General features: G+C 28.4%; 1 protein-coding gene across 2 annotated transcripts in view; it reads right to left on the reverse strand.

Annotated features, from left to right (window-relative positions):
- Positions 1-13,578, reverse strand: part of LOC107447723 (katanin p80 WD40 repeat-containing subunit B1) — a 208,029-nt gene that overhangs the window by 75,981 nt on the left and 118,470 nt on the right. For both annotated transcript variants that reach the window (XM_087157399.1, XM_087157398.1), the window contains exon 3: positions 3,678-3,795. In XM_087157399.1, the coding sequence (XP_087013525.1) occupies positions 3,678-3,795 (118 nt within the window). The remainder of the gene's footprint in view (positions 1-3,677; positions 3,796-13,578) is intronic.

Raw genomic sequence — 13,578 nt, forward strand, 5'->3', positions numbered from 1 at the left:
TTTAAGGAAAAAAGATTTTGCTATTTAATGAATTAAAATTTATTGTTAAAATTTAAGGGAGTGTATTGATAACGGAAAATGAGTAAAATGTTAAATGATTTCGACTTACAAAATTTCTTATTTTGTATTTAGCTAATTTTCGGACATTTAGGAATAATTTATTAATACTTTAAAAAATAATAACCGGGTAATTCTTTATATATATATATATATATACACAAATTAACATGAAAAACATGAATAAAATAAAAATAAAAAACTAAATGGTAGAGAAACAAGAATGGTAAAGGCAAATAGTCGTTGTCAAGACACATCTAATTGCCATAAATAATGCGATATTTCTGAATAAAGAATAATTATCCTAAGATAAAAATTATTCTTTATATGTGTCGATATCGCAAAAACCTAATGTTGTAAAAAATCATGAAATAAAAGAAAAATGTAAAAGGAAATCAAACTTACCGGCGTGAATTAAAACGCGGTTTAGGTTTAAAAGTACAATAATAAAACAGTTAACAAAAATCGCGAAGATGTAAAATATTGCTTATAGCTTGAATCGAATATAATAAATTTAAAAAAAAACATTTGATCGAAGAAGAAGAAAAAATGTTTAGGTAAAATATTAGTGCTGCCATCTATGAGAAACAATTAGTAAAAAGGTAATAAAATTGAAATAAAAATAAAAATGTTTAACGGATTGAATAAATTAGCAGTCTTAAAAAAAAAAAAAAAAAAAAAAAAAAATCATTAATAGGGAAATTAATTTAAAAGTCAGTCTGTCAGGATAGAAAGCCGTTTATAGACTCATCCTTCATTCAAAAAATCTAACATAATTTTACAGAATACACATATCCATCTTAGGAATAGAAAACCGTTTATAGGTTTTATTCTTCATTCATACAACCTTACATAATTTTAAAGTATACACGTATCACCTGCATTCATTTGGGGTGGTTCTTTACGAACCAGAGCCCATTCCACTTATACAAAAATAAAAATAATTAAATAAATAAATAAATAAATAAATAAATAAACTGTTTATTATACTGGACAATTAAAATTAAATTAATTTTAAGAGGCTACAAATATTAAAAAGTAACTAAAAAATATTTAACTAATCCAGTATAAAAGGTCATACATCCAAACTATTCCGTCCAGTGGCTTTAGGAATAGTTTATCATAGTTAGTTCCTACCTTGAAAAAATCAGAGCTTATTCTTAAAACAGAAAAATTAAATAAAAATTAAAAATTAATGTACCAAGTTTTTTAAGATTTTTTTAAAATAGAAATTAAGAAATGAACTAGGAAAATGGCTATTAATTAAATCGTTTTTATATATATCAGTATCTAATAAAAACTCGTTATAGTTAGAATTATTCCTGTAAAATCTATGAATTTGATTGGCAATAATATTAGAAAAAACCTTATTGGCTAAGTTAGAGTTGAAATCTATGCATTTTTTAACTGGAAATTTAAATTCATTTCTTTTGTCAAAAAGTTTAAATGTAATATTTTTATCTGCATTAATATTAAGAGTCAAATCTAAAAAATTTGCTGAAGAATTACTATTATTTGTTTTATTAAGAATTAATTCATTTGGATAAATATGTTTTGCTAGAATATCGAAATCATTAAAATTAATAACTAATAGATCATCAATGAATCTGAGAAAGAGAGAATCAATTGGAAGATTAACATGTGATTTTACAAATCTATATTCTTGTAGAAAAAGAAAAATATTGCAGATGTTAGTACTGAAATTATTTCCCATGGGAATACCATTAATTTGTTGAAAAAGGTGGTCATTGAAAAGAATATAATTGTTGTTAAGGTTAATATGTACTAGAAAGTTCCAGTTATCTTCATTAATAATATCACTGAGATTAAACATGCTATGAATTTGAAGAAGGTCATCATGAATTTTATTAGTTGGAAGGGAAGTATAAAGGTTTTCGAAATCAAAACAGTGAATTGAATCAACATTTTTTAAAGTTTTTAGTGTATTTAAAACCTGAATGCTATATATATATATATATATAGCATTCAGGTAAATATATATATATATATATATATATATAGCATTCATATATATATATATATATAGCATTCATATATATATATATATATATATATATATATATGCCTTTTCTCAACGTTAACACCAAATCGAGCTTTCATCTACAATTTAAAATGTGTAGTTGCATTGAAAACACATATAATGGAAAAACAAATGGATCCAAGAAGGCTGATGGAACGGGTGATGCAATTGTACTATATGAAGATGGCATAATCACATCAACCACACAATTGAATCTTAATTCCTAACACTGTATTCCAGGTGGAAGCAATAGCATTAAAGGAAGCCATCACTCACGTCAAAAAACAAAAAATCGCAAGCCAAACTACGATATGGTCAGACAGCTTTTCAACAATAATAGCATTTAAGAATTATAATACCACTCATCAGATTATACAGGACATCCAAAATCTACTTAATAATACTAATGGCCTCCAAATCTCATGGATTAAAGCACATAATAACAACGATGGAAAGCTGATAACTTAGCTAAGGAGGTATTTTATAAGGGTTAATTTTTCAACATCGAAGTTCCACATTCATTAAGCTTAAAGCTAAAACACAAATTAAAAAGGACTGGCAACACTACTGGCATCATCACAAACCGAAATCAGGAATATTAATCAGAGAAATTTTACCAGATGTCTCATTCAAGCCTTTAGTATGGAATAGGCAGCTAATCCTCTTCTTTACAGAGCATGGCCCCTTTAAAGCATATCTAAAGCGATTCTGCCTGACAACTGACAATACATATGCCTGTGGAGGAGTAGGAACAGTGTGGCATTATGCAATAGAATGTCCGCTCACCACATCCTACCACTTAAAACAACCAAAGACGGAATTCCTCATGGGCTGGAAGAGATCTATCTATAAGAATCCAAAGTTGAAACAGAAGGCAACCAACCTGATTAATTTTCCAGAAGAATACGAGGAAATCCTGAAATAATTTTCATGAAAAAATGACAAAATTATGCAATGCTGAGCACCAACCACTACTAAACTTGACCAACTAGCTCTGAATACTTTTTAATCAACACTAAAAGTAATGGAATTTATTCAACTGTTCATGAAATATTTCATAAAATAAAGTTTTAACTGTCGGAACAGAATAGTAACAATTGAATATCTAAGGAATTTCTTTAATGCTTTGTTACCGGCATAAGAACAAATACGTTAATAAAAAATAAAAATAAAAAAATAATAAAATAATATAAAAAAAATATGAATACTTTAAGTTTTAAAAAAAAAAAAAAATTTTTTTTTACGTTTATAGAAATCTGAATGAAAGCAAAAAGTTATAAATTTATTATAAGTTACTTTAGTTTTCTTTATTTCGCATTTGATTCGTATTTTCAACAACCATTATTCTTTAAGTTTCTAAATATTTATATATAAATGGATAAAAGCTTGAAATTATAATGAAAACTCAGAAATGTAATTCTATGATTAAAGTTATTTTAGTTCTTTCAGTAATGCATTTCCTGTGTATATTTAAATCTCATCATTATTTTCACACATTATACTTTTGACTTTAAACCATTCACATTAAAGTTATAATAAGGAGAATTAAAAGTAAAAATAAATAAATAAATTGTTTTACTTTTGGCAGCTTCAAGATCCCAGATTTTTAAGGCACCGTTTGTAGAACCTGCGCAGACGATGTCTTCGCATTGGCCAAATTTTACACATTCTATAGGAGCAGTATGACCACTTAGGCTCTGTAAAAAAATCAATTTTGTAATGAAAGTAACATTTATTGGTTTGTAACAGTTTTATTAGTTTCTCAAAGTCTTTAAAATATTTGTCATATCCATTACATTAAATTCTACAAAATTTTACCACGAGATTACGATAGCTTGTCGCCAAAATTTATTCCAGTTTTCTGAACAAAAAAAATATATATAGTATATAGATATATATTTACGAACGAAAAGATATTATGATCGTAAAAATAGAACCTTTCTCCTAAATTTTTCCTCGTATAATCCATGGCCACTGACCGTTAATTAACGTTACGCTCGTAAAAGTTAAATTCTGTTTGGGACTTAACGTTATTTGAGAATCAGGCGATTTGTTTCTCGAATCAAGGTGAACCGTGGAATGAGGCAAAATAGTATACTGCTGTTTTCGAGTATTGAGAGAGTTGCCTGTTCATTTCCCATGATTCCCCAGATTATATATCGTTTAACTCAACAAATTTTGCGTTACGATTACGATTATTTGCCTTTCTTTTCAAAGAAAGAAGTTAGCTGTACTAACTTTGCTGAAGTTCGTTACAGATGCTGGACTTTTTTCTCAAAAAAGGGACTGGTTGTATAAATTATCGCCAACTGTCCAAATTTTTCAGAATTTTTTAAAGGTAGTTAAGAAATTCTTAATAAAAAGAACTATTTAATAACTTTTGGTTCTGAAATTGTTAAAATCACGAGTTTTTGCCAGAAATAAAACTAGAAAAGTTATCAAATTGAACAACGTACGCTGTAAGTGCACTAAAGAGTTTAAAAAATGTCCCAGAAGACTTAAAGGAATTTTAAAGTATAATTTTCAAAACTTGCAAGCGTACAATATAATTGTAAAACCTAAAGTGGTACAGATATAGATTTGATTCCACTTCAGAATAATGACATAATTTGTAATTTAGATATGAATAATAAATCAGTTGACTTAAAAATAACAGAGACGTACGCAGTTTTACATTAAAAACATATTTATATTTTTATTTACTTCTTCATAATGGAAATATATTGATTTTAAAATTCTATTTAATTACTTTTCATTTTATTTTCGAAGAAGGATCGTTGTTAAAATAATAATTTAAAAATAGTATCTGTTATCGGTTTTCAGAAAGAGTACTGTCTTCATTTTAATTTCCTTTATCGAACAAACATGACAAAGCACGTTTTCCCAAACATTTTTTGAAAAGAAAGCTATTGTATTTTTTTTCTAAGTCGGAATTTTGAATTATACTCCAGGGTAATCATTATGTGAGGAAACAAATATATTTCAAATTATAGCTGGAAGCGATTGTTTTTCTTTATAACCAACAGCAAAACTGTAATTGGATTGCTTTGTATCACGCAATAAAAATCATTATTCACTTGTAAATTTAGAAAAGTTTGATCTTTCGAATTTTTCGAAGAAATTTCGCAGTTTTATGTTTCTTTAGCGCTTTATTTTTTGAACAAAATTAAATAATCTTTGATGTAAATTTGAATAACTTACTTAAATTTATTATACTATTATTTTGTCAATAAATGCTAAAACAAATAAAAATGGCCTTTCAAGGTAAGTACAGTTTGTCTAAACAAAATCTAGCTACAGAATCTGATAGTGTCTGGTATTATGAAAAAAAGAAAAGCTCGTTTTGAACCTGGGTTTTAACCTCTCAAAGCTTGCACTAAGCACCCGTACTTGAAATAGTTTGACATCGTAACCAAAATAACTGACTGTGGTCTAAGCCACTGGTGCGGTGAGTTCTTCTGTTAGACAGAGAGTAGCCGAAATATTTCTTGAAAATAGAGCTGATATTTTTTTGTACACTGTAAAAATGTTTGTTTCCAATTACCCTAAAAAGTACCGGCATCCTCGGTGACTTATTCGTAAAATTAATGTTACCATAAAAAAAAATTTCGTGAAATTTTATACTGTTTATTTTACAGTAATAATTGGTTTCAACTACAGTGATTCAATGATTTTACAGTACTGTATAAAAATTACGGTTTAGCAGATTTTTTGTTCCGTAAAATTCTGAGGTAAAAAGTACCCACACCCTTGGTGGCTATACATTTTACCATTTTTTACAGAATACAAATAGTCTTAAAGACTAAAAAAATGAAGAACAGCAAAGTACAGTGGTAAAATTAAGTTTATTTTTCTTTTTGTGTGAAGGAGGTGGTGTTAAAGAGCAAAAATAAGTAGAACTAGACTAGTTTGTTACTGCTCAACTGTGTAAGTTTGTTCGGTTTTATTAAGTGTGTTGGTTCGTGAAATATTCGTAGTAGGATTTATTTATGTAATTTCTGATGATTTTGTATGTAAGATAACATATACATACATATTTGTGAAAGTTAAGGCTATAGTTCGCTAACTCTTGAAAAACGTTTTATTGTTTTCGGTCTTGTGTAGCTATAGGCTAGTTTACTTACATTACTCAAGGATCTTACCTCCCTGACCTGAATAAACTTTAACCTCTTTAGGATGAAATCACAGTAAAAGAATCGTTTCTTAAAATTGAGTCAAAATTTGCCAAAATAGCTCCAAAACAAATATAGCTGAATTTAGAAATCCCATGTTCTCCTTATTGATTATAAGGGGGACATGTTCAAAACTGCAGATACTTATTTTTCAGAAAAATGCATCACCTTAAAAATGACATATTATGTACTCATTTTGAGTAGTTTGTTGCTTAATTGAAAGTGGGCGTAGTCTCAAAAATGAGTCTATGATGTGTTGGCATTTTTTTGTACTCAATAATAAGTACATGGTGTTTTCAAATTCCACTGTGTTTCAGAGCTATTTTAACTCATTTTTATTCTATTTTGGCAGATTATTTTACTCTATTTTTTACCCATTTTTCACCTACTATACCCATTTGAATTTACTCTCTTTTTACAGTAACATAAAAGTCTCTGGTAATAAAACAATATATGGTATGAGAACCATTTATAGGGTAACGGTTTACCAGAAGTTACGGTTTTCAAAACTACAGTTCTTATTACTACACATTTAGTGAAAAGACAAAGCCGAAAAATAAATTTATCCGAACATATGATTTTTATGCTATTCTCTGAGGTATAATGATAAAATTATTAAATTTTACCATATTTACCAAACATTAACACATGAAATAACATTTTACTGCTAATTTTATTAAAATTAATACCCAAAAAGACTTCGCTATCGTGTTTTTTCATGTACCCTGAAAGCCAGAAACACGGAAAAATTCAGCAGATTCTGCTGCTTTTGACCATTTTTTTGTTAGTGTACAAGTTAATGTAAAAGTTAAGGTAGGAAAAAAAAGGAATTTATTCGTAAAAAGTATTGTTTTTTCTGATCAAACTGAAAAGAGCAAACATTTAATATTATATTATAAAATAGTGTCTTTAGAAATTTTCATTTCTACATTTAAAATAAAATAAAACGCCTATTTTTAAACAAAAAAAAATAGAATTACATACAGCTCCAAATCGATAACTGTATCGAGTACGCTTAAGAGTGTTAAAAACATAATAAGCTTAACTTTTTTGTGTAAATGGGAACCGACAAAAAAGTAAACAAAGGAAAAAAATTCAATTTTTCACTAATGATGCGGAACTTTTATCTGAAAAATTATTACTTTCCAAGTAATTACTTCCGAAGGATAATAATTTCAGAGTAATTTAAACAAGATGAGAGTGCACAAAATAATCTAAAAAAACTTGAAACCCTCGAAAATTTTAATTAATATCCTAGAATCATAATTATACTGACGTCAAATCTCATATTCTGATAAAAAACGAAGATTAAGGTTTAATTTTTATCATATACGCATGCAATATGGATTTAGTTCTTTTTCCAAAAATTAATTACACAAAGAATATTTTTAAATAAAATTTTAGGCGAATATTATATTTTGCATAACTTTTTCGTAAAAATAAGTTAATTACATGATTTGCAAAAAAATATTTTTACTACTTAATGTTTGAATTTTATTTCTACATTTTAGTAATGTTGAACAATTGGTTTTTGAAATTTTAAAGCGTTACACATTGTTTCATAACATATGAATAATACTAATTTGTAGCGCTGCACTACATTTGTAATTTGCTGCACTTTATTGCAAGTTTAAACCAAAGAGACAGTGCAAAGTTCCTGGTTAGAAAGAAACACACGCCAAATCAATTCCAAAAACACATTTACACCAGATCAACTATATATTTATACTGACTATTCTTGCAATTATGTATTTCATGAATTCCAGACAAAAGTTCAACTACTGAAGCAGAGTAATTAAAATTTGTATAATTATTATATTTTAAATAGTTCAGAAGTAAAATAAAATAAGTTTTTTTTCTGCATAACTGTTTAAGCTCCAATTTTTTTCTTAATATTGTTATCCTTGGTCTCTCATTAAGTTCTAAAAACAGATTTCCAAACTCGTCAAATGCGCAATACATGGTTTCAGATTTTTAGTATTCAGTTCTCACTGGTCTATTTACTCATTAACGTCTTTGGTTTCTAACTAAGTTTTAAAAATGGTTTTCCAAAATATTTAAAATACGCAATACATGGTTTTGTACTGATTCATTCTAGTTTGCGAATTACTAAAATGAGCCAAACGAAACGTAATCCTCATACATATTTTCTTTTTAATTCACAATATATTTATACGATGATTAATCAAACACCATTCCGTAATTCATTATGACCTTTTTTTAATTGTGCAGCTCAGCCACAAATTAGTTTGCGGCTGAGCTGCACCAAAGGGACGAGATGCGTGGCAGACGGCGAAAATTGAGCAATCTTCGTATCTCAAGTTCTAATCTTTTCTTTTTTTTTTTGGGGGGGGGGGAGTTTTTCTAAGCACAAATAGCATCATCAAAATGTTTAACATTTTTAAGGCAAACGTACCCTGATCCATCACGGCTCAAGTTAGGGATTTGAAAGAAATCATGGGATTCTAAATTTTAAATTCTGACTTTTGTTAAATCGCAAGAGGAAATTTTAATTATTCTCGAAATGTGATTGGCATTAAAGAGATTTCACATTTTTACATGTCATCCTGCACTGTCCCTTGCACTAAGTTTTGAATTTAATGCACAGGTTGCTGGAGTAACCAGTGATGGTGTATTTTCTTTTATAAGCATTAAAAAGTAATAAACTAATTAATGAGCATGCGCAGTTGCTAAACTTACGTGCGTATGCATGCGGGATGACAAGTTAAACTTAGAAATCTCTCGGTTCCTATTTGTTCTAAAAAAAAAACAGCAAGTACAAGTAAAAACAAGATGAGAATCAGTGATATGACGATTTCAAACATCAAACATCTACCAAACATCATGGTAATGAACCATATTTATTGTTAATTTTGCCAAAAATCATTGCCAAAGAATGTTTGGGAAAAATAGAGCTCATAGAGCCAGGAAAATTGTGAATTTTACCAACATTTTGATACTTTTTAACCCTTTTTTTCAGTGTAATTAACCGCAAAAAATATAATTATGTTTCTCTTTACCTCTTTCATCTAATAAAACATGCATTTTAAATGAATCAATATAAAACTAGTTCAGTTCATTTGTAAATTAATTCACTTTCTGCTTGAAATAAAACTATGCAGCCTATAATCCTTGACGATTAGAAAACTTTGAAGCTATTTCTTGCCCAAATAAGACTTTAACACCAATTCGAATCGGGGGCAGTAGAACATGAGTACAATGTTGATATGAGAGGCGACAACAGAGATTTTTACTTTTTCCACATGGCAACGCATAATTAAGTAGAAGTCACGCGATGTTTTATGATAATTCATGGGTTAGGGGATTTAGATTGCATGTAGTAAGTTACAGTTGTGATTGTAGTCGTACATTTCCACGCTCTAGCTCATTGAGCATTCATAGCTGAGGAAAGAATGTAATATTTCATAGAACAAAGAGTATGAGCTCTACAACATATGTAACGTTTATTCATGTTTTATTAAAGGTGATTTACATAAAAAGAAGTTTTTTTAATGTATATCCTTGAAGTAAGAAGTAGAAAGAACTTAACCTGATTAGATTGATTTTTTTTTCAGTTAGGCTTAAGAAATAAAATTTTAAAAGCACGAAACCAATAAGTATGAAATTAAAATTGCACTGCACTTTCTTTGATTAATATTTTCAAGTAATAAAATAATTTGAATAGTTAAAATAATTTTATTTTTGTAATAAAATTATTTTAAATATTCATAAATAATTTTATTTCAATAATAAAATGCTTTATTATTTTTAATTTATTTGCCTCGCTCGGTCCCAACCCACAGGTGGAATATTAACTATTACGAGATGTTTGTGGGGTGGGGTTTTAACTTTTAGTGGGTTTTAACCAAATGGGGCTTTAACTCTTTCGAGAATCTTAACCGCATGATTTTACTTATTCTGGAAAAATTGTACATTTATGACTTTTCATTAATAAAATATTGTAACTAAACAAGGAATATCTTGATTAAATCTGACAGTTTCTAGGTCGTACAGTTTAGCTCCAATAGCTCTTCGAATCTTAGCCGGTCTGATCCCTCTTTCCCCTGGGGTGAAGTTTAATTTTTAGTGAATTTTAACCAAGTGGGGTTTTAATTTTTTCGGGAATCTTAACCGGACGATTTTACTTTTTCTGGAAAAAAATCATTAAAAAAACATTTGTACATTTATGACTTTTTAGGAATGAAATATTGTAACTGAGCAATGAATATCTTGATTAAATCTGACAGTTTCTAGGTCGTACAGTTTAGCTCCAATAGCTCTTCGAATCTTAGCCGGTCTGATCCCTCTTTCCCCTGGGGTGAAGTTTAATTTTTAGTGAATTTTAACCAAGTGGGGTTTTAATTTTTTCGGGAATCTTAACCGGACGATTTTACTTTTTCTGGAAAAAAATCATTAAAAAAACATTTGTACATTTATGACTTTTTAGGAATGAAATATTGTAACTGAGCAATGAATATCTTGATTAAATCTGACAGTTTCTAGGTCGTACAGTTTAGCTCCAATAGTTCTTCGAATCTTAGCCGGTCTGATCCCTCTTTCCCCTGGGGTGAAGTTTAATTTTTAGTGAATTTTAACCAAGTGGGGTTTTAATTTTTTCGGGAATCTTAACCGGACGATTTTACTTTTTCTGGAAAAAAATCATTAAAAAAACATTTGTACATTTATGACTTTTTAGGAATGAAATATTGTAACTGAGCAATGAATATCTTGATTAAATCTGACAGTTTCTAGGTCGTGCAGTTTAGCTCCAATAGCTCTTCGAATCTTAGCCGGTCTGATCCCTCTTTCCCCTGGGGTGAAGTTTAATTTTTAGTGAATTTTAACCAAGTGGGGTTTTAATTTTTTCGGGAATCTTAACCGGACGATTTTACTTTTTCTGGAAAAAAATCATTAAAAAAACATTTGTACATTTATGACTTTTTAGGAATGAAATATTGTAACTGAGCAATGAATATCTTGATTAAATCTGACAGTTTCTAGGTCGTACAGTTTAGCTCCAATAGCTCTTCGAATCTTAGCCGGTCTGATCCCTCTTTCCCCTGGGGTGAAGTTTAATTTTTAGTGAATTTTAACCAAGTGGGGTTTTAATTTTTTCGGGAATCTTAACCGGACGATTTTACTTTTTCTGGAAAAAAATCATTAAAAAAACATTTGTACATTTATGACTTTTTAGGAATGAAATATTGTAACTGAGCAATGAATATCTTGATTAAATCTGACAGTTTCTAGGTCGTACAGTTTAGCTCCAATAGCTCTTCGAATCTTAGCCGGTCTGATCCCTCTTTCCCCTGGGGTGAAGTTTAATTTTTAGTGAATTTTAATCAAGTGGGGTTTTAATTTTTTCGGGAATCTTAACCGGACGATTTTACTTTTTCTGGAAAAAAATCATTAAAAAAACATTTGTACATTTATGACTTTTTAGGAATGAAATATTGTAACTGAGCAATGAATATCTTGATTAAATCTGACAGTTTCTAGGTCGTACAGTTTAGCTCCAATAGCTCTTCGAATCTTAGCCGGTCTGATCCCTCTTTCCCCTGGGGTGAAGTTTAATTTTTAGTGAATTTTAACCAAGTGGGGTTTTAATTTTTTCGGGAATCTTAACCGGACGATTTTACTTTTTCTGGAAAAAAATCATTAAAAAAACATTTGTACATTTATGACTTTTTAGGAATGAAATATTGTAACTGAGCAATGAATATCTTGATTAAATCTGACAGTTTCTAGGTCGTACAGTTTAGCTCCAATAGCTCTTCGAATCTTAGCCGGTCTGATCCCTCTTTCCCCTGGGGTGAAGTTTAATTTTTAGTGAATTTTAACCAAGTGGGGTTTTAATTTTTTCGGGAATCTTAACCGGACGATTTTACTTTTTCTGGAAAAAAATCATTAAAAAAACATTTGTACATTTATGACTTTTTAGGAATGAAATATTGTAACTGAGCAATGAATATCTTGATTAAATCTGACAGTTTCTAGGTCGTACAGTTTAGCTCCAATAGCTCCTCGAATCTTAGCCGGTCTGATCCCTCTTTCCCCTGGGGTGAAGTTTAATTTTTAGTGAATTTTAACCAAGTGGGGTTTTAATTTTTTCGGGAATCTTAACCGGACGATTTTACTTTTTCTGGAAAAAAATCATTAAAAAAACATTTGTACATTTATGACTTTTTAGGAATGAAATATTGTAACTGAGCAATGAATATCTTGATTAAATCTGACAGTTTCTAGATCGAACAGTTTAGCTACAACAGATCTTCGAATCTTAGTACCCGATCTGACCCCTTTTCTCCCTATACATAAAAAAATAAGTAGGAAACAAACTGACCCATTACTGACTAATAATAGTGCAGAATTAATTGTAATATGTAAAAAAAAATCGTACTAAAGCTTAAGGTCACACCGGGAGAAATTTTAAAAGCTAATTTTGTTCACATATGTAAATCACAATGTAAATAAAATTTACAGAAGTATTCCAAAAATGTTAAGAGATTTACAGTCCATAAAAACAGCTTACAGGAAATTAAACAATTAAGTTAATTAGTTTACTGATATTTATTTCATTTAACTTAATCTTTAATAATAATAAAATGAAGAGTTTGCATGACTGCGTCTGTATGTCTCTCGTATAATTACAGAACCATTTGTGCTGGCGTTTTCTAATTTGGACAGTGGGTGCAAGGGAAATTTTAGCCCGAGGTTCAGGAAAGACGTCTCAAACGTGTAGGTTTATCATTGGTTTAACATTAGCTATTATTAAAATTAAAATGTTGAAAAAGGCATTTTTTTTCTTCAAACGACGTTTGAGTACTAGTGGTGTTCGCTTGCTTACGATTTAATTTAATTTAATTTAATTTAATTTAATTTAATTTAATTTAATTTAATTTAATTTAATTTAATTTAATTTAATTTAATTTAATTTAATTTAATTTAATTTAATTTAATTTAATTTAATTTAATTTAATACCCGAATAATTAAATTAAATTAAATAAAATAAAATAAAATAAAATAAAATTAAATTAAATTAAAAATTAAATTAAATTAAAAATTAAATTAAATTAAATTAAATTAAATTAAATTAAATTAAATTGAATTGAATTGAATTGAATTGAATTGAATTGAATTGAATTGAATTGAATTGAATTGAATTGAATTGAATTGAATTGAATTGAATTGAATTGAATTGAATTGAATTAAATTAAATTAAATTAAATTAAATTAAATTAAATTTAACGTCTCGAAATGTGTCTAAACAGTACGAGAAAACTAATAGATTGTGATGAGCAAAGGAA

The sequence above is a fragment of the Parasteatoda tepidariorum genome, chromosome 2, assembly GCF_982258835.1.
Source record: "Parasteatoda tepidariorum strain Cologne lab strain chromosome 2, Ptep-v5.0, whole genome shotgun sequence".
Classification (NCBI taxonomy): Eukaryota; Metazoa; Arthropoda; class Arachnida; order Araneae; family Theridiidae; genus Parasteatoda; species Parasteatoda tepidariorum.